Consider the following 25,818-nt stretch of genomic DNA (forward strand, 5'->3'; position numbering starts at 1 on the left):
CAGGCCACTGCTGAAAGTCTGAAAATTTTATTTCTGTGTATCAAAGATTCATCTTTGAACTAAAATTATGAAAGTGTTCATTAATGACCCTGCAGGGACAGCAAAAATCAAGTATCGGCCTCAGCCTGATATTAAATGAAAAGTTAAGTATTTTCTAGGTGTTGCATTTGCTGTTATTAATAGTCTTTTAAACAACCGAATCCCCGTTCCACTAAAAATGCTCGCCCTTTCAGCCGTTATAAGGTGACGGTTAATCCCGCTATTCGTGGTGATGACTAGATGCCTTCCCTCTAGTCTTAATATGCTTTGCGCAAAATTCGGAAAACAAACAAACAAGCAAACTTTTAAACAATTTCTCGAAGTTTGCATTGACTAAGAGTAATACATACTTTTAGTGTTAAATGAATTTGATAAAGCATCCAGTCCCTGAAGTATGTTTTGGTAAACTAACTGGTGTTGGCTTATCCTCATCTAAACTGTATATTTATCCTAGATGCTGAGACTAGTGATGGTGGGATTGAAGCTATTTTATCATAGGCACAAAACATTGTGAAGTGTGCAACTTCTTACGTGAACTATTACGAAAAATCCACGAATTTTAATATTGTATAACAAAATTGAAAATTGGTATTTATCAAATATTATCACCACTACTTCTATTGTAGACTATTTAGTGGTTGAATAAACTATACAATGCTGAAGTGACTGACGAACTTTAAAAATTCAGAAGGTATGATTGTATGTGGGTTTCAGTGTAAAGTTTCGTTGAACAGCAAACACGCTCCAGGCTCACAGAAACACCAAAGGATTATCTCTCCAGCCAATGAGAGCATTCCCATTTATTTAATTTCCAGATCCCTGACAATGGGTAATAGTCATAGTCATTGCATCAGCAATGAACTTGAACCACACAATTTATTTACTGTGTAATTTTTTATCGACTTATGATATATTATGCTGTTCTTTATTTAATTTGTAGTAATTTTGAGTTGATTATTCTATGTATTACTTTGATTTTACATTACGCTATGTTTACTACTATTGTTAGTGTACTTAGAATTCGGTTGTATTATATTCAACTATAAATTTTATTCAGTTCTGTTATGTTGAGGCTGCTTTTTCATGTTTGGTTTTTCTTATATTTTATTTAGTTTACTGTGTACTGGAGCCCTTTTTTTGAACACAAATTTCCTTTGTTTCTCCATCTATAAGTCAGGATGCCATGCATGCTATTTAAGGTGGCGGGTAGTTGAAATTATGATAATGCTAGTTACTTATCTAATTTGATCATTTAATGTTATTTTTCGAGGTTGGAAGTCTAGGAAGGCTCTAATATAAAGAAGGGGGGGGGGGAATGTAGCAGTTGAAAATGATATATTTTATCTCTTAAAACCAGAAAGGAATATTAAAACCCCTGTGAACAGGATTCCAGTAGTCATAGATTTGATTTAAGCCTTGCCACAAGCCATAATGTCTAGTCAGTAAAGGATATGCTTGGGTAACTATAGTTCTGTGCAATCTCTCCACTGGAAATGTATCATGCCTCACACTAGGTTTGTAAAGTTAGTACAAAAGGTGATGTAATCTTCCTTTCAATATGTAAAATTGGGATGATGAATGTGATAGGTAATTTATGATTATGGTATATCATACTAGCACCTATTTGACATAACAGTGTACTATGGGCAATCAACTCTGTCTCTATGGAGTGCATACGTCTCTTGCCTTTCTGCTAGCTTCAGCATCTAGGAATGTCACATTAAAGCACGGAAGCTGCTCAGAATTACAATCAAGATTTTTGTTTGAGTCTTTCTTTTGCTGTTCATGTTAATGTTACTCTCTCTCTTATAAAGAGATGCTTATATTTTCACATTATCGTAATACTGTGTGCTTACCTGTTGGTTTACATTTTAATCAAAAAACAGATAGACAGTTTCCTAAGAGCACAAGAGGTCAAGGAGTCAACAGGAGCTATGTTTTTAGTTTAATAATTTTCTGAGGTGATCTTTTAAGTTGGAAACTGTGGTATTTTAAAAGCATTATATTTTGTGAAAGGTTGATTTAACGGAAAAAATGTAAATGCAAAATAAAATGAGAGCTCGTGGAGAAATGGGGTCCATAAATCTGAAGATGTCAGTAGGCCCACTATGTTCTTAATCCGGACCTGACCAAATATGGGCATGGACTTAAACTACCACGTTTAAGCAGGCCAAATGCACAAATATCCACTGAAGTTGGTCGGGCAACTTAACAGGTATGTGATCAAATGGAATCGCTGAAGTTCCAGTTTCTTCGACTATCTTTCTCAAGAAAACATTCGTTGATTTCAAAGTGTGATTAGAAACTTGTGATTTCTTTCGGGGTTGGAAACCTTTATCAACTTCAAATGATTGTTTATTATCTTGTTAATGACACCAGAAGATTTGACCAACTTCATTGCAATGGCCTTTTGGGTTAGAGAGCTCTTTTTCGCGATAACAGCTTCAATTTGCAAAGAAGGTCTCTGTTTGTGATTGGCTCTACTTTTTTAAAAGCTATACTCAGATTTTTTGTTTCTCTCTCTTCTATAGTAAACATGGAAGACTCCCTTTGATATGATATATTATTTGTTTCAACATCATTTAATAATTTCGCTGTATGAAAATTAATAATTGGAAATGTTTTTTAACATCGCCAAAAGTTTATCTTAGTGGTATTGTACTGTGAAGTGGTCGGTAATTCGTCGTGAACGAAATACATAAGTGCTAAACATATTGCTCGTGACGTCCTTCTCTCACCTACTCGGACACGCTGTTGTATTAGCATATATCAATCGTTCTTACGAAGTGTAACTAACTCTCTGTAATATAAACATTTATATTGCTAGAAGTTCGTGATAGGCCTGAGCTCATCCATCAGATCTCTTAAAAGTCTCTATGTTACCGTAAGACCAAGAGCTATCACTATTTTCTCAAGTCACTTGAAACATATATATGTGATACAATAGAGCTCAACACAGATAAATTTGAAAAATATGGCATTTTTATAGTAATGTTAATCGCAACGAAATAGTTATAGGTTCTACAGACGCATTTTTTCAATATGTATAACAGTGACAATATGTATACACACACATACAAACTGCTGTCGGCTATGATTTTTAATTTAGATGTTTCTGTAATTATTTATCCAGAGGTTGTTGTCATGTTACATGATTGACTTGATAGCTAAAACCGTCCTGAAAGTTTAGGAAACGACCTAAAAAACATAAACTGAGAATTCGACTAGAGTAGAAGATGGTGATTGATTAATGAGTTATTCTGTAAAATCAATAATTGATCTGGTTAGTGAGTTAGTCTGTTAGTTTTGTTTTGTGAATATTAAGTAAGTGTTTCAACGATGAAACAGAGATTCAAGAGAAGTGAACAAGTGTTTCAACGATGAAACAGAGATACGAGAGAAGTGAACAAGTGTTTCAACGATGAAACAGAAATACGAGAGAAGTGAACAAGTGTTTCAACGATGAAACAGAGATACAAGAGAAGTGAACAAGTGTTTCAACGATGAAACAGAGATACAAGAGAAGTGAGCAAGTGTTTCAACGATGAAACAAAGATACGAGAGAAGTGAACAAGTGTTTCAACGATGAAACAGAGATACGAGAGAAGTGAACAAGTGTTTCAACGATGAAACAGAGATACGAGAGAAGTGAACAAGTGTTTCAACGATGAAACAGAGATACGAGAGAAGTGAAAATGTGTTTCAACGATGAAACAGAGATACAAGAGAAGTGAAAATGTGTTTCAACGATGAAACAGAGATACAAGAGAAGTGAACAAGTGTTTCAACGATGAAACAGAGATACAAGAGAAGTGAACAAGTGTTTCAACGATGAAACAAAGATACGAGAGAAGTGAACAAGTAAGTGAAATTGTATTATATTAGCACCTAAATTGAACACAGGTCTTTCAGAGAACATTAGTTATACTAACTTGTATAACTTGTAGTTGAATAAATTAAAAGTTTCAGTTATCACTAGTTATACACATACATATATATATATATATATATATGTGTGTATAAAATACATACATACATACAAATACATAGATATGTATATATAGATATATATGCCATTATACTGTACTAAAGACATGCTCAGGTAGATCAACAAAGTGCGTTAGATTTCAAAGTTTCAAATCTTAAAGCTTGCAAATGATAGTATCCATTGTTATTTCTTATGTATTTCATTATTTGACCTAGAAATGATTGGAAACAGTTAAGTTTCTTGTTCGTGCGTGTTTATTAACAATCTTTGTGGATGCAAACGTAGGCAATATTGAGTTGCGGACCGAAACGCTCTGTATAGATAATTGATTTATTATGCCCCTTGGATATAGTTAAATACGTCCACCATGATTTGTCCATACAAGTTAATTCACTTATCTTATAGCGATGTAACTCCATGCTTCTGTATCAGTGGTTCTCCTACAAAAACATCTCTAAAGATATTTTTCACAGCCTCGTGGTCTCATCCTATGCTTATCTTACTATAATGGACGAAGCGTGTATATATGTATCTATCTATGTATTTATGTGACCGAAATAATAAATACAATGTGGCGCTATCTACTTAATGGCACCACAAACAAATATCTATACACAATTTTCACACTTTGATTATTCAAGATTCAGACAATTACAAAAATAACTACGGTATGTACAACAACCTTTTGTTATCATCACAGAACACAATTTTAAATAAAAGTACTCTCCTCGCAACAAGAACACGACTTTCACTAGGACTGTATGTGAGGGTTTGATTATATGTAATTTGTAAATATTGTACTAAACAATAAAGTTATTAAAAACTTATTTTTTCAATAAAGGGTACCATTTTTGACATATAAAAACATTACAGTTTATATCAGCACAATCCGAACACTTTTCCGTGCAGTACTTCCCAGAAAAATCCTTTTTTTTAAAGAAAATGTTCACTTTTTCAACATTTTTTTTCGATGAGGTATGAATATTACGATTAGTAATTACTAGCACAAACAGTCGTCCGTAGGGTATTAATTAGGGTACTAATCGGTATTTACTTAGTGATTTCATTAAACTTTAATCTATGGCACCCACTGTTCGAAATTTATCAAACTCATTGTAAGTACCATTCTCAGCTCCTGAAGTTAAACTTTCTCTTAAATAGAAATATGAAAAAGCCACCAACCTCAAAGATATTAGACTTAAGCATTTTAAAATGCTTTTTTTTATGAGACAATGTCTGTCTTCACAGTGAAATTTACGGGTTTTTATAATTGCACACAGGCAGTAAAACTATAAGACTTCACACTTATAACTCAAAAGGCTGTGTCGTTATTGAGATAAACCCGCGTTTGAGCTTCTGGAAGAATTTACATTTCCTGGCTTTCAGTCCTCATAAAGTTTGAGTTCATCCTAGTTAATGTTTTAGTTTCAAAACCACTTCAGTAACAGATGACAAAACTTATGATTGCTACCATGCTCTAGAACATCCTGCAAAAATTATAATCACGTGTCCGATAAATTGAATTACCAAGTTTACAGATCATTATTCCGTCAAAAACTTATCTTTTAGAGATAGAGTCACAGTTAGAAAAAAACTTTATTTACGTACATATATAGATAAATTCTGATCTCTATACATGCGTTTGATTATTACACACATACATTTTTCACATGGCTTTTAAATTCAAAATGTCAACTGCTGGTCCTCCGCGTATTAGATTACTGCAAAAAATTATTTGTTTGACACAAGACAGTGTTTATTAATCAACTTTAGATAAACCTGGAGTTCCGTATTTTGTGTTTTTTAATTAATTTTAATGTTTTTTTAAGGAAACTATAACCCTCGAGATATTTCTTCGTGTGTCTATTGGACTTAAGCGCCGACTAAACTGGGATTTATAGCACCTGGATTTAGAAGTTCTGGAACCTCACTAAACGTTTCAGTTAAACTTGTTCACGAAGTTGATAAGATCTGTGAAGAATTTTTCACAATATAATGTATACTATAGATTATGTATCATTTTCATAATTTAACGCATACAATATTTGATGTTTCGCAGCAAAATCTTAAAAAAACTGTCAAACGTAAGGATAGAATATAAATGATAACTTTTCCCGCATAAAATGTTTGTTAACTTACATATATTAGTCGTTATCTACAAAACACCGTTATTGATAATGATGTCCAGATGCCAGTGTAAAGAGCCGAAACAGAAAACCTAACGCATGTAAAAATGTTGGGGAATGAGAACTTACCACGGCTGGAATTTGCCCGGGCAGGACTTGTTGAAGGGGCATCTGCTGTAGCAGGGCGTTCTTAAGAGCAAGATGGTTTCTACCGTTTATCAAAAGTTGATCCTTTAAATGTTGTGGAGGGTGGAAGTATTTGCAGGGTGGTTTCTCTCGATTGCACCGACCCTAGATAATGGTAAAGAAACAATATAATGTAAACCATGAAACACCCGTAATTAGAGTAACTACAACTATGATTGTTTAACACTATTTATACCTTATCTCTTGAAATGATAATTTTTATATTATATAATTATATTGTATTTATAAAAAAAACATACACAGAAAACTGATTGTTCAACACTAATGACATACCGACGAAATTGAAATCGGTTTGACATATTAACTAACAATTAATCAACCAAAGAGTAATAAAAAACGGTCTTTATTTGAAAACAAAAAACAACAACAAACAAACACAAAATATCTTTGGTTAGGCAAATAAATGTTTTAAAGTGATTGTACCCTAGTCAACTTAGTACTAACAAGGTTCAGTTTAAAGGATGAATCTGGTTCAAAATAATATACAAAGCACTTGCAATATGCCACATTTTCCTGAACGACAAATTTGCACGTTATTTTTTACGCTAGTCGTGACAATTTTAAAGCACACCCCTGGACACCCCTAGTATTTATTGAGTCACCACCAGTTAGTTTGTCTCGCCGTTTCGGATATTCGCACATAACTACACAAGACAAACCTGCGCTGGCTATCCTTAATTTTGATCTGACAAACAAAGAAGAAAAGCAGATAATTTCACTGATAAGTAATGAGGATTAAGAACTACTAATTAAACCTAAACGTACACAATACTTTTGGTACTGGTGAGAAAGTGATATGTTAATAAAGAATACATTTATTGGAGTATAATAACTTATAAGTGTCATAAACCATACTTTGAAGTGGCTGTAACGCCCCGCTCCTGTGCATAAACGTTCTGCAGTTGTCATGGGAACAGACTATTATCGTAATAAGATACTAAGCCAGCATTTTTATCGCTAAGAGACCGAGGAAGTTAATAAATTCAGAGCAGATGTGTATAAATGATCAACATTATACCAGCAATCCAAGAATACATTCACAATCAATAGAAATAAATGGTAAAACAATGAACTTTAGATATTTCTTTTTACCTTATACCTTTTTTTTTTATCTTATTGATATTGTTTTTTCGTAATCGTGTGGTTTTATGCAATGGAGAAGGAAATTTTCAAAATACATAAACTAATACTTACGAATAAAAATTGATTATTACTTTTTAAGAGCTCCATGAAATTAAGAAATGTAATTCACTTCAGTAAAGTCATGAAAATAAATTATAGTCGTTTTGCTTAAATTATCATTAACCAGAACTGCCTACTTATGCCTATCGCGCTAATAAAGAACATATGATTAGCATCACAGATGTTGCTTTCGGATGGATTCGGTTATGGTTAAGCACGAAATGCAGCGCATAGAGTCGTGACTGAGAGAGTGATTACCATTCCGGTCGTGACATACGGCTGCTACAAGAACAGTGACGTTTGTTTCGGATATTCACACGCAAACACGGGTCGCAGATCATTTGCGTTAGGTTAGTTGTCCGTAATTTTGAACTGACATACTAGAGTAAAGGCAGCTATTAAACACCACACCCCGCCAACTCTTAAACTACACTTTTCTGAACGAGTAGTGGTATTTGACTGTAACTTCCATAACACCTACACAGTCCCAAAGTGTGGAGAACGGTTTTATAGCGGGTCGTGAACCATGATTCCTCGGATTCACAGTACGAATACACCACGCCTGCTAACCCTGAACAAGAATAGAGTTTTGAATTGGTTATAGTTCTCAAAACAAGGATAATTTAACGCCAATAATCCTTTTGTTCCACTGTCATGCACGACAGAAAACAAAGAGCTCCTGACATGACATAGTGTATTACAGCTGTAAAATGTAACGATTGAGAAAAGTTGCCCAGGAAGTACACACTTTAAGCAATGGGACAGTGTTATACAGTACCTTGTCAACGTTATTTTTATACGCGATTCCTTGTAACAATCTTTTATTGTCTTCTTACTTGTTTATAACGAAAAACACCCTGATTATTCATTGTAATTACTAGTTCTATGAACAGTAATGTTTATGTTAATAATAATAATAGTAATGATAACCCGTACAAGTGTTTAAAGAAAAATGCTATAAAATTGTATTAATGACTTCTCAGAAAAGTTAGTCAAAATCTCAAACAAGGATGAGATACGTTTCTTATATAGCCTAAGAAATATTTAGAAAGACCTGGTGTATAATTTAGTAAATATAACACTCTTATAGGTATCTGCATTGTTTAGACTCGATATTAAAGTCAACAAATACCATTCTAGAATATTATTTCTATTCTCATGTAAACTTCAAACCTATGTAATCAGAGTGAGGCTGGGCTGGCTGTGAGGATAGTCGGAACCATGATTACTAATTAGTCTGTTTCAGAGTTTTGCGCAAAGCTACATAAAGTGCACCTCTGAGCATAGCCGTTCCAAAGTACTGGACGCGTTTTTGCAGCAACGGGTCGCAGATCATAAATCTTTGGATTCATAGTCCAGACTCGCTAATTACTAGGCCGCACCCAACCCTGATTATTTTAAGATATAATCTCATTGATATTTGGAAGAAGTGAAAATACAGAGAATTCTTCTGTTAGATTTAGGAACTTCTCAGCAAGTGAGTTTACAGCAATGTGGCTATTTGTATTTTTCCAGTAAATCAGTTATATATTTTAACAAGTCTGTGAGTAATCTGCCATTCCTTAAAAATCCAAAATAAAAAACCAGCGTTTAGTTTTCACTAGATATATCCAGTTTGGCAACATAAAATTAAGGAAATATTTTAACATCTTTTTTTAAAATAACAAAAACATTGACAACAATTTCAGTAATACAGAAAATACATTCAATTTAAGGTGATTTTTCTCTCTTTTTCCGGAGCCTGTGATAACTGACAGCAGACTTAATGACTTACAAGTGCAGCAAAAATTAATGGAACCCATAAAGCCTGTTAAAACATACTCGTTTCCAAACCCAGTTCTTGGTGCCCTCCACCCTTGAAGGACGTAAATTTTACTCTGCGATAACAGATCTTGACGGGTCATGAAGGCAATTGCACACCCCAATGACTGAAGAATTTTTACACAGCTGGTTTCTCATGCATTATGGACTATTGTATCATTCTAACAAAACGTATACTTTCAATACTACACATGACAACTAGGCAGTTATTAACACGTAGCATGATGCTTTGTTTTAAGTAATACTAACAGTATTCTGTAGATACAAATACATACATGTATATATAAAGAGAAAACAACGCCTACGTTCATTCCTGACAATTTATTTCCAATTAGCATAATAGTTACAGCAGGAATGGTAAAATATTTCTAGTAGGAGATGTACCTGCAGAAGTAAGAACCTCACAGTGATGGGGTTATAACTTCTATCACATCTAGCCTATATTCGCAAGTCTTGCATATGAACTGAAATTTAACTTCGACATCAAGCAACTTAGGAGCAAGTATGGGAGTATCCAACCCTCCTCATCTAAAACAGCTGCAAGTTAATAAAGTAGAAACGCAATAAAATGAAAAACAGATTATTACGGGTGATAAGTAAATGTTGATATTGCAGTCTCTTTAGTGGTCACGTACTTACTTGTATGAACGGAAATTTAATGAAATTTATGATGACTAGGTCAATATACATTACTAAATAAAGAATAAAATTCAATTTTTATTACTGCTAAATTAATTAGCCAGGCGTAGCCTAGTGTGTCGGGTTAGGGATCGAAGTGTCTGAGGCTTGAAACTTAATGTCGCTTAACACACTCCACACTTTCAACTGTGGGAGAATTATAAAAGTGACAGTGAATCCTGTTATTTTCTCTGATCGTTCAGCTCATGTGCACATAATGTGCCGTTCAGACGGAAAATTCTAAATCCTGCTATATTATTCCAGTTAAGGAAATAAATTTATTTTTATTGGTATTGTATATTGATCTAATTATCGTAGGTTTCATACAGTGTTCACACGTACATATATATAGTAAGGAATTGTTTAGGTACATTTTTATTGGTATTGTATATTGATCTAATTATCGTAGGTTTCATACAGTGTTCACACGTACATATATATAGTAAGGAATTGTTTAGGTACATGTTTATTGGTATTGTATATTGATCTAATTATCGTAGGTTTCATACAGTGTTCACACGTACATATATATAGTAAGGAATTGTTTAGGTACATTTTTATTGGTATTGTATATTGATCTAATTATCGTAGGTTTCATACAGTGTTCACACGTACACATATATAGTAAGGAATTGTTTAGGTACATTTTTGTTATAACTAGTTTTAAACAGAAATGATTTTTACATTGCAATGTGAACATGGTAACTTCTAAGTCAGATGTTTCAGCTTTTGTGCCAAAACTAAAGTCACGTGAACTGGAACTCTTTTAATTCCATATCATGATCAACTAAAACAAGGGCTAACCAAGCAATTTATGTTTTTCTTTCACTGCTTTTTCCCTGCAGTTTTTTTAACGTTAATCTTTGAATGATTATATGTTGCGCTACTAGACAGAATTAATTACTTTAAAAATTTTAAGCACACTGCAACAGTAGTGATAATAATGCACGAGATAATGAGAATGTGAATTTTATAATATTTTCTCAAATTAAGTACCTGTGCATATATGTCTTTATCAAATTAAGTTTTGCTTTGTTTTTCATATTCTGTTGCTATATTTTCGTATGTGAAAAGTATTATGCATACTAACCTATTCAAACCTAACTAAAAATGGTAGTAACAGCTTTTAAAAGGCTTAGTGGCGAAAAGGAGGAAACAATGAAAATACGTTTTCTTCCAAAATAATAACCAATTGTAAAACGTACTTATTCATCATCCTTGTTTTTTTTGTTTTTTTTGGTGTGGTTTCTTTGTTATAATAAGCTTTCTTTGTTTTTAGAAATACGTGAACGCACCCCTTGTGTGTATTAGTATTTGTCCAACTAATCCATGTTATTTGAGGCAGACACAAACATTCTGTATTTAGTACGTCTAAATACACCATTTGAAAATCTCGAGAGATTATTGTAATAAGATTATAAATATAAATATCATTTGAATTATATACATTCATAACAACAGAAAATATATAGGTTCAATTATTTAAATACATAACCATATTAATATCATTGATAAAAATACTTTAGAAAAAAATAGATCATGATATTCTGAACCTATAAACATAACGCGCTCTACCTTTTTTTAAGATGTTTTTTCCTGTTTTGCTGATATTTAGCGCAACGAATATGTTTGTAAATCGACTACATTCTGCGTGTCCTGAAGCGAAATTTGGGTGACAGATTTGTAAATAATCAGATATTAAACATTTAAATTATCTGTTGCCAGATACAAACAGCGTGGAGTATGTTAAAGATACAGTGCTTTAAAGTCCATGTAAACAGGACTTTTAAAAACTTCCCGAGAAAAACAAATGTTATAGCATTCTTTTTTACTTGAAAATATCTTGATTTATTGTACATACATGTATGTGGGAGTATATATATATATATATTACTGTGTTACTTTCAAAGATAGTTACATGTAGAATTACAAAAATATTTAAAAAGTATCGTGCAATAAGAAAAGATTTTGCTAAAAAAACGTTTCTCGCGTTGAAATATAATAAATCCCAGCAGAGGGTAAAATTCTATTGGCCAATTCGTTCTCATTTTTCACTGCATAAAATTCTCTGTATCCTCTTGTCACCGGGCCAGTCACTCCATATAACATATGTGGCTCACGTGCTCCAGAGGCTGGCTAGAGCTGTAAAAATAAACTTGCACGAGAAACACGTGAATATTTGTATACTTTACAGTTACAACATTCATGTCAAAAAATGTTGTATTGCAAAAAAGCTGACCCAGAAAGCGCTTATTTGTCACACGTGTCTTAAAAGTCAATTGCGTAAACAGGGAAAAACAATTTTTTCATGTCACTCCTCTCAGAATAAGAAGACAAATTGTGAATGTAAGCAGTCATATTGTACGGTCTATGCTAGTGGAATCGCTACTTAGATCTAAAAAATATATATATATTATTTTCTCTTTATTTTTGTAACTGTTACTTTATTATTTTTGTGCCTATATACAAGTCAGAGGACAATATCGGGAATATGCAAGTGAAAGCGTTCTAAAATGTTTAAGCCATTTAAATCTTGCTGTTTTTTGGAGGTTTTTCTTGTTTATTTTTTCAAACGCAGCAATATATCAGTTAGGGCGATTGTTTTTATCACTTTCTCTGAATGCATTATTTCCCGAATTTTGAATATTTAGTTTTTCAATCTTCTAATAAAAACGTTCCGAAAAATATTCATAATTTTGATCGCTCCCCAGATATTTTAATTCCAAAACTCAAGATAGGTTTAAAACATAAAGATCCTTTAGAGGACGTTCTGTTTTTCTCAAATTAACTTACGCACGGCTGCACCAGCGTTCTAAAACCACCGTGACAAAGAATGCACTTATTTCTAATAAATGTGGTTGTCAAGGTTTTTCTTATACAAAATCACCGTTGCTATGGAAACACCGCATTATACCTTTAAATCATTAGGAGATGAATCACTAGGGTGAGTATGCATAAACAAATAAAATATACATACATAATCGACAAAGCACAATATTGTAGAAATGTATTTCATACTTTTATTTTTCTTGTCTTATTTACGAAAGAAATGCACAACTAAGTAAAATTAGATTTTATGAAGTATTTTATGAAGAACTATGATATACATTTATAGTTCATCCCGAATTATTTGTAGTCAGCGAACAATTAGTTAACATAAGTTCAAAAACGCTTTAATGTGAAGAACCGTGAACATGAATTGAATTTAAAACAACATTGTGCTTAAAGCAAACTGAGCACTAATTTCTTAATTATGAATAGCCATATATAGCTACTGAGAGCAAAGGGCTTTATAAATAATTTTAAAAAGGCTTGATATTTTTATCTATTGGAACTGGGAGTCCCATTTAAAAGGTTCATATAGAGTTTTCACGCGAAAATCATTATAAAATTCAGTTTATGTTTCTGCCTCGTTTTTAATGATATAGGGCTGCCACTTTCTTTACCAGATATATGAATGAAGTGACTTGATTTTCGGAATCAATTTTTCAACCTATGCGGTACCTTATGCGCATATGGGTTAAAGAGTAAGGTTAGGGACCTACCCTTGGATTCAGGTGTAGCCGTCCCTAGTTTTGAACTACTGAGAAGAGGGAAAGCACCCTGCAGCAACAAGAGTTTTGCCCATCTCTTTATGTAGAATAACGAGATTCACTGTTACTTTTATAACTCACATAAAACTAAAATTGCAGAGCGTGTTCGGCGGTTTCATGTCTCAAACCAAGATCTACAGCCCGAAATGTTAACGGTTCTTTTTTTCCTGCATATTTTCTGTTTTTAGTTTGAGGAATAGTAACGGTAATAAAAGTTAAAGTTTGTGATTTGGTAAGCGCTATGGTATGCATATTAAATTGAAGTAGTAACGGTAATGAAAGTTAAACTTTGTAATTGGGTAGGCGCTATGGTATGCAATGACTAAGCACATTACAAGAGACAAACATCGGGTTTTATAAACACCGGAGCTAATTGTACTTACTTTTGCGAATATATTTAATATGCATTCGGTTTACTTTCCCTCAATAAACTATTTTCACCACTGCAGGTAATTATAAACGACAGGTAAGTGCGGCTAATCAGATAGATACGCTAATGTCGATGGATTTTAGCAGTTGAGCCTCCAAGTTATGAATACAAAATGAAGGAGAAAATTAGTCTGCAGTGACCAATTACAAAACATAAAATAAGGACTGTAAATGAAGATTAACATCTGAATACCACATTGATTCGACTGTGATACAGAAGATTGGGTCTAGCCTAGTAAAATGGAAAATCTAAACCACTAAGCTCGAACTCTGAGAATCCAAAGTTTCGAGTAAATGTACAAAATAAACAGAAAATAGTGCAACTAGACTCGAAATACACGTGCATTACACACCATCTCTCACTGTTTGAACTAACCAAGGTACCTTACACAAAATGTATGGTAAGAAATCAATGACCAGTGAATTCTTTATTCGTGCACAGTCCTCTACACTCTTGCATTTTGAAAGAAGGGTTGAGACTATCCAGATTTTCAGTTAGAATTACTACCCAAATGATCTTGAATTTGTGAAAGCTAAATATGAAATCAGTGCTTGAATTGTAACTATCTAACAAGGGAAAACCATCAAAGTATGGAATTTTTTTCACTATACTGAATTTAATTACCTTTTTGATTAGTCAATGATTAGATCAAAACTAAGATTTAACAAAAACTTTCCATAAAATATACATTAAGTGGGAACTATAAACCGATTTTTTTATCAATGGTTGATCGAGATACTATTTAGCACACGGACGAGCAGTAGAAAGGTAGCCATACACACGTGTCTCTATTGAAGCTAAATCAATCCATGAAGCCTCATCCCCGAAAGGTTCTCCATGCACATAATTATGTTAACAAGGTGAACAAAATTGATGATTACTTTAACAGTGAGAACTGAGTTTTTCAATTTTCCCCTCAATTCGAGCACTGCATGAAATATATGCGACTAAAAAAATAATGAATTTTTTCATCCCTATGAGCTATTATGTTTCATACTTTTATTACTATAACTCACACTGTTTAATTGTTCTACAATCAAAATAACGTTATTAGGATTAAAAGATAAATATAAAACATGCATGCCACAAAAAAACAACAACAACATTACGAACACTTTAGAAAGACCCTTATTTGTATGAAATGAATACAGTTTTAAATAGACGCAGGCAGCTGTAGAGAATAGTACATCTTTTCTTGTAGTTGTTGTTGTAAGAAAAAATGGAATATATGTTTTAAATAATCAATAGCTTACAAAAGTTCATATAAAAATAAGAGCTTCTTTTATATTTCTGTGCGTTGCGAGAGTGATTAAACGTTACTATTGGTAAAAACACTTGACCGTTTTGTTACTGTTGATACGGACAGCTAAAGTTTCTGTCTCAAAAAAAATTCAACATCTGGTATAAAATGTTTTGTCAATGAACGATATTGATACATTTTCCACCTGAGTGTGTATCTTATAAGACACGTGAAATACATGGCCAAGGCAGGTTCAGATTTAGCCATCTCTAATTTACATCTGTTGACCAGAAAGATCGTAATCGGTCAGCAAGCAATACCCACTACCTATTATACAGCTACTCCTAACTGAATAATAGGATTGAATGACACAGTTATAATTCGCCAAGGCTGAAAGTTTGATCGTGTTCAATGGCATATTCGATTCGAACTTAAAACTTCCGATAAGCAGCCCATCATTCTGACATCCAGGCCACGCTCGATACCATCAACGAACGGAAAGAGCATGACGCATTTTATATGAATGAATAAAGCTTGATCTTACTTCTAACTGCCAAAATTTAAAACGGTTATGTTAATAACAAGCTCGAGAGGAACAATTTTAGAATAATTGATTTTACAAATACAAATCTTTAGTGTTCTTATTGGAGAACAGAGTCCAAACTCTAACCATCATAAGTCTGCCAGTTTAATTCTTAACCATCCATGTAAAGCCAATAAAACAAATGCCGTTTATGGCGCAGTATATTTGCTAGTTTTTCTAAAGGTGTTTTTGTTTTGTCTTTAAAGAAGGTTTGAATTAATTGTGTTTCAGGTGTTAAAATTTAATGTCACACGATCATAATAATAAATAATAATGCATATAATATTAATGATATACAGCCAATACGAAACTTCAATTTATAATTCGAAATGCATTCTCACAGTAAATTTATCTCAAAATGCACCAATTAGAAGCTTTAGTGCGGAACAGAGCAACCAATGGTAGAAAGATAACGCCACAGTAAAAAAATGGTCTATGAGACGGCGAGCGATTTTTTTTATTGTTTGTAAAGAGTATAAAACAAAGTGACCGATCGTGTCACAGGAAATATAATGTATTTGAGACCAAACTCTGAACGTAAAACCTGGGCAGACAAATCAACAGCAACAGAGGAAAACGTACCTGATTCGCCATCGGACACTCGACACCTTCATTTATGTACAACTGCTCATCGCTCACAACTTTCTCCAAAGTAGCCGACTTCTGAATACAGTTTAAAGTGTTAACCCCTTCCACAATGATATCTACTCATATGTTACTTTTCCATTTCATCAGCTGAGTAACTCGTAGTTTGATAGAAAAACAAACCATAAATGATGCAGCGATAATAATTGTCAATGTCAGAATCGGTTTAAGGATTTTCTGGATCTAAATAACCAACAATTTTGGTCAAAATCGAAGCGGCTATATCCTCGACAGAGATTGTATTTTTTATGTGACTTAAGAATGCGAAAGCTGAAAAACGTGATGGGAAAGTGTCTTTTCAAACTCAGTAAGTATCTGCACTTGGAGGATTTTACTACATGACATTTTGGGAACATCAGTTTCTACCTTCTATTCTCTCGTCTTACTTATCCGATCTATTCACGACGATCACTTAACACCAAACTATTTATTATATCAAATTTTGTAGAACAATTGGTATTTTCATATTATCTGTACCTCATATTTTAATGTCTCCCGGTATGTTGCTATTGTTACATTTGTGATTAAGATATATATATATGCATAATTATAGTAAAGCAAACAGTCTCTGTATACGGTACATGATTAAATCGCTGGTGAAAAAGTTACAGGTTGATATTTCTTTTAACTTGAAAATAAAATATAATATATATATATAAAACAAGGATATACAATTGAACCGAATTCATTTCTTGAATGAGCCTACACAGGATTGCAGTTGTCACAAAAAATAAATTGTTGTTTGCAGTAAGAGTAATATATTTGGGACATATTTTGATACATTATATTCAGTTCCTCAAAGTGTAATTCAAGAAATCATGAACTCGAGTTAGTGAATAAATAGCTTATAACCATAAGTTATAACCAAAGTTTACTATGTTAAACCTAAAGGCGTCGTCGTGGTATGAACAGGCACTAGTTTTCAGAGGAGCATGACCCAGACAAGAGGGGGATATGATACCAAGTAGTCTAACTTATCTTTCGGCGTCCTAATGGCGGGGTCGATGCTGTTGTCATGGTTACCGACGCTAACGTTTGAGGAGTTTCTTGCAGACTGACTGACGAGTGGCAGACGCTTCGTGACCCACGGAAACGCCATTAAACGAAGCAGTCAGATCTTACAAGACGTCGTCCAGGTACACTGCTGTGTTATACTTCATGATAAGGCATTAAGTCTAGGCATTTCGTTCTTTGTAGTACCTTTACGAACCTGTAGATCTTTAAAGCTTCCCATAAGTTCACTGAACCATGTCTAATATTTTGTGCTTCTTCTCTCGAAGTTGGAACTGGCACTAGTTGCCAAATTCATATCTATTATCGTTAACTTATTGAAAAAATAAAATTAAAACTTCTGATTCATCTTCTTAAAATAAATAATTCAATGTAATTGACCGATCTTACAGTCTTAATTTCCTATTCATAACATTTTAAGATTCAAGATTAAAATAATAAGCGCCCTGACGAAAAGTAACTAATGTAATACATTTTTGGCATATAATAAAAAAATTCATTAACTAGAGTTTTTACCATATTCAATTTAACTAATTATATGCAGTAAAATTGTTGTATTCATTACTAATTCCGAATTTGATAGCTATTCACCACAGCCTGTGATTTACAACAACGCATGTAAAATATTCACGATCGGTAGATTACGGTTTACAGTCCACTAAAAATATCATTATGCATACAGTTCCATGGCCGAAACGACTAACATCCTCTGCCATCTGATTAGCTTGGCTCGTGGGAATAAGTAGTGCTGTAAAATGCACTTTCGAACTTATTATTCTAAGAACTTATGAGTGAAAGCACAAAAGAATGTGTATTAGTATATCACCACACTATATTTGCCATATAGGCTTTTCTCCGAATACCAGAATTTGTTAGGCCGGCTGAGATACGATACACACGGTTGTGATCTAGGCGTTATTTATATCATCAACTACATGGACAACAACTGTAAAAGTGTTAATTCTGTTAATTAAGTAAAGTGTAAGTATTGTATAATTTACTTAAGTCTTTTACAATTCACAACAACAGTAAGGATTAATAACGGAATATTAATAATATATTTATTTTTTAACATCAATTATTTCTTCTTATAATTTGGCTTGAATACTCTTTGCTATCATTCAGAAGATCTGGCGAACCAGGAAGCTAGTACGATACGTAATGTGAATTAATATATTTTCACAAAGATCTGGCGAACCAGCAAGCTAGTACAATACCTACTGTGAATTAATATATTTTCACATAAAGATATGGCGAACCAGGAAGCTAGTACGATACGTAATGTGAATTAATATATTTTCACATAAAGATATGGCGAACCAGGAAGCTAGTATGATACCTAGTGTGAATTAATATATTTTCACATAAAGATATGGCGAACCAGCAAGCTAGTACAATACCTAATGTGAATTAATATGTTTCACATAAAGATCTGGCGAACTAGCAACCTAGTACGATACCTAATGTACGTTCATATGTTTTCACAAAGTAAAAAAACAAAACAAAAACAAACTATGTTATTACTTTTAACAGTTTCTACTTAGTGAAAGACAGTATTTTTTGTTAATACATGTATTTAACAGAGATTCGAAACGACAAAGTATCACAACGTGATGAAGAAGTCCTTACCTGTATCTAATACACTAGGATATGGTACCTACTTCCATTTAGACATATTGTATACTACATCTACCATATACAGTGCCGAAGAGGCCTTTTGCCCCGTATCAGGGACCATCAGGCTAGCTCGGATATGATACACATAGTGATGTTCGAGACACTATTTATGCCATTAATTTCAAGGATAATTGATGTTATAGTGTAAACTAGATTAAGTAAGTGAATTGTAATTATTATCAGTTTCAGTTAGATTATTTACAACTCATAATTAAGATAAGGATTAAGAAACAAAATATCACCGCGCAAGTAAATGTTTCATAAGGATATCTTCCTTGAACTCGAAGCACATGCCAGTCAAACACTATACAACTTTAAATAATTCTTACTAATTACAATCTTTATCGAAGCAATACAAGTGGAATAGAAGCGTTTGTGTCAGTGACAATGCTTGTTGACTAAAAACAAATGTTATATGTGTGTCAATGTACGTGACAAAAATCTAAATTTGTTTGCAAATTCTTTGCTTCGCAAAGATTAATTCTGATATACAAGAAAACATCGAAGTATTTTGAATATTATATTTGAATAAAACTACGACAATTCGGAAGTTTGATTATGACATTACGTATGTAAAATCAGAATTCAATACACTTTTGATTTTCTGCACACTTCGTAAGTTTAAGGTGATTTTTAAAATATTGTTTTTTTTGTTTTTGAATTTTCGCGCAAAGCTACACGAGGGCTATCTGCGCTAGCCGTCCCTAATTTAGCAGTGTAAGACTAGAGGGAAGGCAGCTAGTCATCACCATCCACCGCCAACTCTTGGGTTACTCTTTTACCAACGAATAGTGCGATTGACCGTCACATTATAACGCCCACACGGCCGAAAGGGCGAGCATGTTTGGTGGGACGGGGATTCGAACCCGCGACCCTCAGATTGCGAGTCGAGCGCCTTATCCACATGGCCATGCCGGGCCTAAAATATTGTTAATAGAGATAAGAGTGGTAATTTAACGATTATAAGAATGCATAATAAAAGGATCTCAATCATAGTCAAAGTAATATTCTCTAAAATCAATAATCTATTCACTAAGATTATTTATATTTTGTAATATTATTTCATAATCCATATTTAACTGTTGCCGATCAAGAAAAAGGGTAATAGTGTGATACGAATATAAACACATACCAACTTTGATCATAATCTCGTAGGTAGCGACAAAGAGCAGAGTCAATATTTATTCGAAACTTTAATTAAACTTAAGTTTGAACTATAAATGACATAACTAGTGTCATGGAACCATATTTGAAGTACTAGTTTCGATTCTAACTCTTAACTTTGTCTCTATGCTGCTTTGATGTTCTTAAATTCACGTATTACGTAAATCTATTTTTAGACAATGTAATTTAGTTTTACAAATAATAACTGAAACTTACAAACTTGTGGCTTGACTAAATTAGTGCATGTTACACCATTTTTAGTTTACGATTAATTAACTGACTTTTCCTTCCAAATACTGCTCTTATACTCTGAACGAACTTTTGATTACATCTCTTTATAGACAGTGAAATCACAAATCAAACAAACCTCGTCCGAAAAGGACTTCACTTCCAATTTCCTGATAAAGTTTGACAGCTTCAGATCAAAGAAAATCTCCTGAGAAACGAAAATGCCGTCCTTTGGTTTATGGAATGTCTAGCAATTTAATTAAATTGTATTCCCGTGTGTTAATTCCTAGATTCGTGCTAGGACCATAAATACGTGTCAAAATGGAGGATAAACATTTTTGATACTTAAATATCAAATTTTCCTTTTTTTTTCAAATTTTATACTTCGAAATTTTATTTCAAATACATCGACGCCAGAACAACTTTTAACACTCTTCCGTTAAGCTATAAAATAAACTACAACTAACGGAGCGTTGTATGTTACACAGACTAGAATGGCAGGGTGGTTGGATGAGTATTATACAGACTAGCGTTGTATGTTATACAGATTACAATGGCAGGGTGGTTGGATGAGTATTATACAGACTAGCGTTGTATGTTATACAGGTTAGAATGGCAGGGTGGTTGGATGAGTATTATACAGACTAGCGTTGTATGTTATACAGGTTAGAATGGCAGGGTGGTTGGATGAGTATCATACAGCCTAGCGTTGTATGTTATACAGGTTAGAATGGCAGGGTGGTTGGATGAGTATCATACAGCCTAGCGTTGTATGTTATACAGGTTAGAATGGCAGGGTGGTTGGATGAGTATCATACAGACTAGCGTTGTATGTTATACAGGTTAGAATGGCAGGGTAGTTGGATGAGTATCATACAGACTAGCGTTGTATGTTATACAGGTTAGAATGGCAGGGTGGTTGGATGAGTATTATACAGACTAGCGTTGTATGTTATACAGGTTAGAATGGCAGGGTGGTTGGATGAGTATTATGTTACTTATGTAATGTACTGAAATAGATATTTTATATTCATTTACACATTTTTAATAGAGCTATATAAAGTTTGTAGTTTCATAGGACTTTACCCACAATTGGACGCTGAGAGGCAGATATGGTTGGTAGACAGTAGGATTAAATACCCCAATCATACTGTTGTTTTCTTCATGAGGCTTGGACAGAATTTGAATTCACAAGATAAGATTAGTCACAAACGCTGTATCATTGTTCCTGCACGGATCCTGCGACCTTTATTATTATTTTTTCACTGATGACTTTCCAGTTCTTCTATTTTACTTTCAGCTTCGCGCTATTAAAGTTTAATGTCAGTAACATGATAAGATCTTAGATCTTGTTTGTATTTATGTGTAATGCCTGTTCAAATAGCGAGAATAAACACAAGAGGCGATCACATAAAGGACAGACAAAACTAAGGTAACAACTAAAACGTACGAAGGGCTTGTGGATTGTTTTGAAATTCGCGCAAAGCTATACGAGGGATATCTGTACTAGCCGTCACAATTAGCAGTTAAGTACTAAAAGGAAGGCAGCTAGTCATCGCCAACTCTTGGTCTACTATTTTTTTTTATCAACGAATAGTGGGATTGATCGTCACATTATAACGCTCCCGCAGCTGAAAGGGCGAGTATGTTTAAATAGTGAGGTATCTAAATAAGTAGGACACATAGAGCAGTAAGGATACATAGTCTGTTCCAAGCCTAAACTTGGAAGTAAAACAAACAACTGAGAATAGATATGGGTACAAATGCCCTTCATTTAAAACTACAATTCACTGTCTGCAGCTAGTTGTGAGAGTTATTTACTCTTAATGAAACGAAATTATATAAGCTAGATAAGTAAAAATATAAAACCAGCATACTTCAACCGGACAACTGGAGGTGATAAGTAAAAATCCTTTGAAGTTAATTATTTCAGACTCCATTAATGGTCACATATCTGTGTGAGCAGTATAATAAAACCTAAAATGTCTAGATTAAGAATCGATACTATTAGACAAATGAGAAATTTAATTTCTCTTCCTACTTCCAAAACATAAGAAGCAATAAACTCGTTGAGTGAATAGTTGGGTGAAGACCTGATAAACGGTCTAACCAACCAGTGTTTAGCTATACCTACCATAACAACCTCTGAAACCAATATACGTCTCATAACTCCCATAATGGATTTTTTTGGCTTGCCCTCATTGCCGCATTGTTGCCTTGACCCGATTTTATCGTTAATACTTTATTTCAAACGTTTGGACCAAGTATCGTAACCAGTCTCTTATTAACGCAAAACGTGTAAAACTGTTGTATATTTAGCTTCGTAATTTTTAAAAATTCTAATTAAAAATATGAATGTAAATTGGATTCAAGATATTTTGATAAAAAAGTTGAAATCTAATACTGATATTGGTACATCAATAAAATTGTAATTAACAAACACAAATGTATTCCAATGTATATATATAGGCTGAATTTGGAAAACAACATTTCCCGGAGCCTAATTTCCTACTTTGATCTATACCTCTAAGTCCAATATTGGAGACTTCTTGTTTATTTATCCATCTTGATATTCTGAATTATGGGTGGTGCTTGTCCAGGATCCACCCATTAGCTCCTCCTCCAATGAGTGCTCCTAAATCTTTTTGTTCCTTATCGTTGTAAGTCGATTCTAGATTCAACTGAAGCGGATCAACAAGTTGGTCATTTTATATTTTATTTTCTCACTGTTTGTTCTTCTGTCTTCGGGTTTCATGGCAGTTGAACGATTTACAAAGTTTATGAAAACAAACTACAAGAGCTATAAGAAGGCTCTGAATAACTTAAAATCAGCTGGAGAGCTGTTTCATTTGGAAATGTTGTGACATGTATCTGTAATACTGAGTTCCACTAAACTCTGTATAGGATGAGTAGTTTACTTTTACAATATTCGAAATTGAGCTTTTCTCTGGAGAATCAAATATATGTAGAAGATAAGATATCATTTACACTCTTCCTATGCCATCGTTTTATATATTCAAGGCATTTATCGTTACCCTCAATTATTTTACATATCGAATTAAATGTAATGTTTCAGAAACTCAGATATTCGTGTTAAACCATTTCTCCATCTTCACATAATCATTTTGAGTTACGTTGTCCTAAGATGTCAGCAATCTACTTATTGAAATCACTTTAAACCTCATTGTTCTATAGAAACGACTAAAGTTAAAAACAAACAAAACAAAAACCTAAAGACCAATTTTCACAAAATAAGCTTACGTCATACGTCTTCTTAACATAACAAAACGAATTACTTAACGAGTCAGGGGCAGCTAGGCCCTGGTTATAAAAACTACAGTAACATCTACAACTGCGCATGTCATATGTATCTAAATACTCTTATAAATCGTATATATTGTAATGCTTGAAAATGTCGCAACTTTATATTTTTAAGTTTTTACAAAAATCTCAAAAAGTTAGTTTGAAACTATTTCATACCACTTTATAATTTGCAGGATATAACGGACCTGGTAACTCCCAACAACATCTATTTGCCTACTGTTGAGCAACAGAAATATCAAAAAGTATACCCAGAGCATTAGTTTTTATGTAAGCTGTTAAATTCAATAGAATATTCGTTTCATAGAAAATAAAGCTTTTAAATAAGAATTTATTGCAGTTGTTTGTTCGTCAAGGCCAATCTGTTACAAAGGAGTTTGGCGAGTGGATGACATTTATGTTCACCATTATCTGCCTAGATTTCCAAGGTTTTGAAAACAAGGTTTCCTCATTATCAGGCCTTCGATGAATAAAAAGAGTACAAAATGTTACGGCTTAGCTATTCAGCAATGATTCAATCTTGAAATTACAAGAAAGGTTCTGTTTTTATAACCTATTCCAATAATGATCTCATCAACGGCGGTATAAATGGCGCCAACAAGAGTAATGTTTGTAATACTGATATTTAAAAAAACCAACAAAAACAAACATTAATAGAAGATAAATATATATAAGATAACATGGAATGATCCCAGGGCTATCAAATGTTAAGTTTGTATGAAGTTAAGCACAAAGCTACACCACGGGTACTCTACCCACCACGAGTATAGAAACTCGGTTTCAAGCGTTGCAAGTCCGTAGACATTACCACTATGCCACTGGGGGGCGGGGGCTCAAATGTAAGCCTTTCTAACAAACAAAATGATAAGGTAAAACGTGCATGAAAGTGATCATTATTATATAACATACCAAGACTAATTGGTACTCAAGTACACAAGACTTGAATTTTTACTAACATATTTTTAGTCGCAGGCCTAATATCAATATAAAATAAGTTCTAGTTGCAGCTACAAAAGTTAGTTATGATGAGATTCTAAATGACATTGAATAACAAAACATTGACAACTATTTAACATTTAGTTAAAAAAAAAAAAAACGTTTATGCTCACAGTTACAGTTTGGAAAAGTTTTAAAAATTCTTCAACATGTAGTTTGTACCCTAGTCTTGTCTAGCCTATGTACGTATTTCTTGCAGGTGTATGAAAGTATCTATCTGTTTATTGTTATTCATTTTTAGTGATATGTTTATAAAATCAACGCACCTTACTTAACGGTTTGATCTAATCATGGCTGACATTTATTCTACATGTTAAAAAAGGATGAATTATTTTTTCAGCTGTCCACAATAACTTACTCTATATAAATGATTAACATTTTCTTATAAAGTATTATGAATCCATATTATTAATTATGTCACAGGAACGGAAATAAATATCGCAAATTGTGCAATGAAAATCTTGCTGAAACTTTAGTTATAAGCCTGATCCTGTCCTTTGGCATAAACCGAAATTGTAAATAACGAAAACACATGTGACAAAGCCTTAGCTTTACACCAGACACTTTGTTGGTTCTAGGATAATTATACCCTCCTAAATCATCTGTAGAGTCATAATTCTTCTAATTTTCAACAACAGGCAATTAATTATTTTGTTTTTCACTAAAAGAATACCGAGATTAGAGTAATGATCATCATTAGACACGAAATAAGAATATTGGCCAAGATCGATGAACATTCGTACATGCATAAACAAATATCTATCATTTCACGTAACTACGAATATAATAACATAACTAACCATTTCCATCAACCATCAATAAATCTTTGTTAATCAGCCTTATTAGTCAACCGCCATATAAAAATACTTCCGAATTTAACGTTCATTCA

General features: G+C 33.2%; 1 protein-coding gene across 3 annotated transcripts in view; it reads right to left on the reverse strand.

Annotated features, from left to right (window-relative positions):
* The window catches only part of LOC106473011 (protein muscleblind-like), a 222,470-nt gene that overhangs the window by 39,128 nt on the left and 157,524 nt on the right, over window positions 1–25,818 (reverse strand). For all 3 annotated transcript variants that reach the window (XM_022402459.1, XM_013933694.2, XM_013933686.2), the window contains exon 4: window positions 6,283–6,444. In XM_022402459.1, coding sequence (XP_022258167.1) covers window positions 6,283–6,444 — 162 coding nt within the window. The remainder of the gene's footprint in view (window positions 1–6,282; window positions 6,445–25,818) is intronic.

The sequence above is a fragment of the Limulus polyphemus genome, unplaced genomic scaffold (genome assembly GCF_000517525.1).
Source record: "Limulus polyphemus unplaced genomic scaffold, Limulus_polyphemus-2.1.2 Scaffold125, whole genome shotgun sequence".
Taxonomy (NCBI): domain Eukaryota; kingdom Metazoa; phylum Arthropoda; class Merostomata; order Xiphosura; family Limulidae; genus Limulus; species Limulus polyphemus.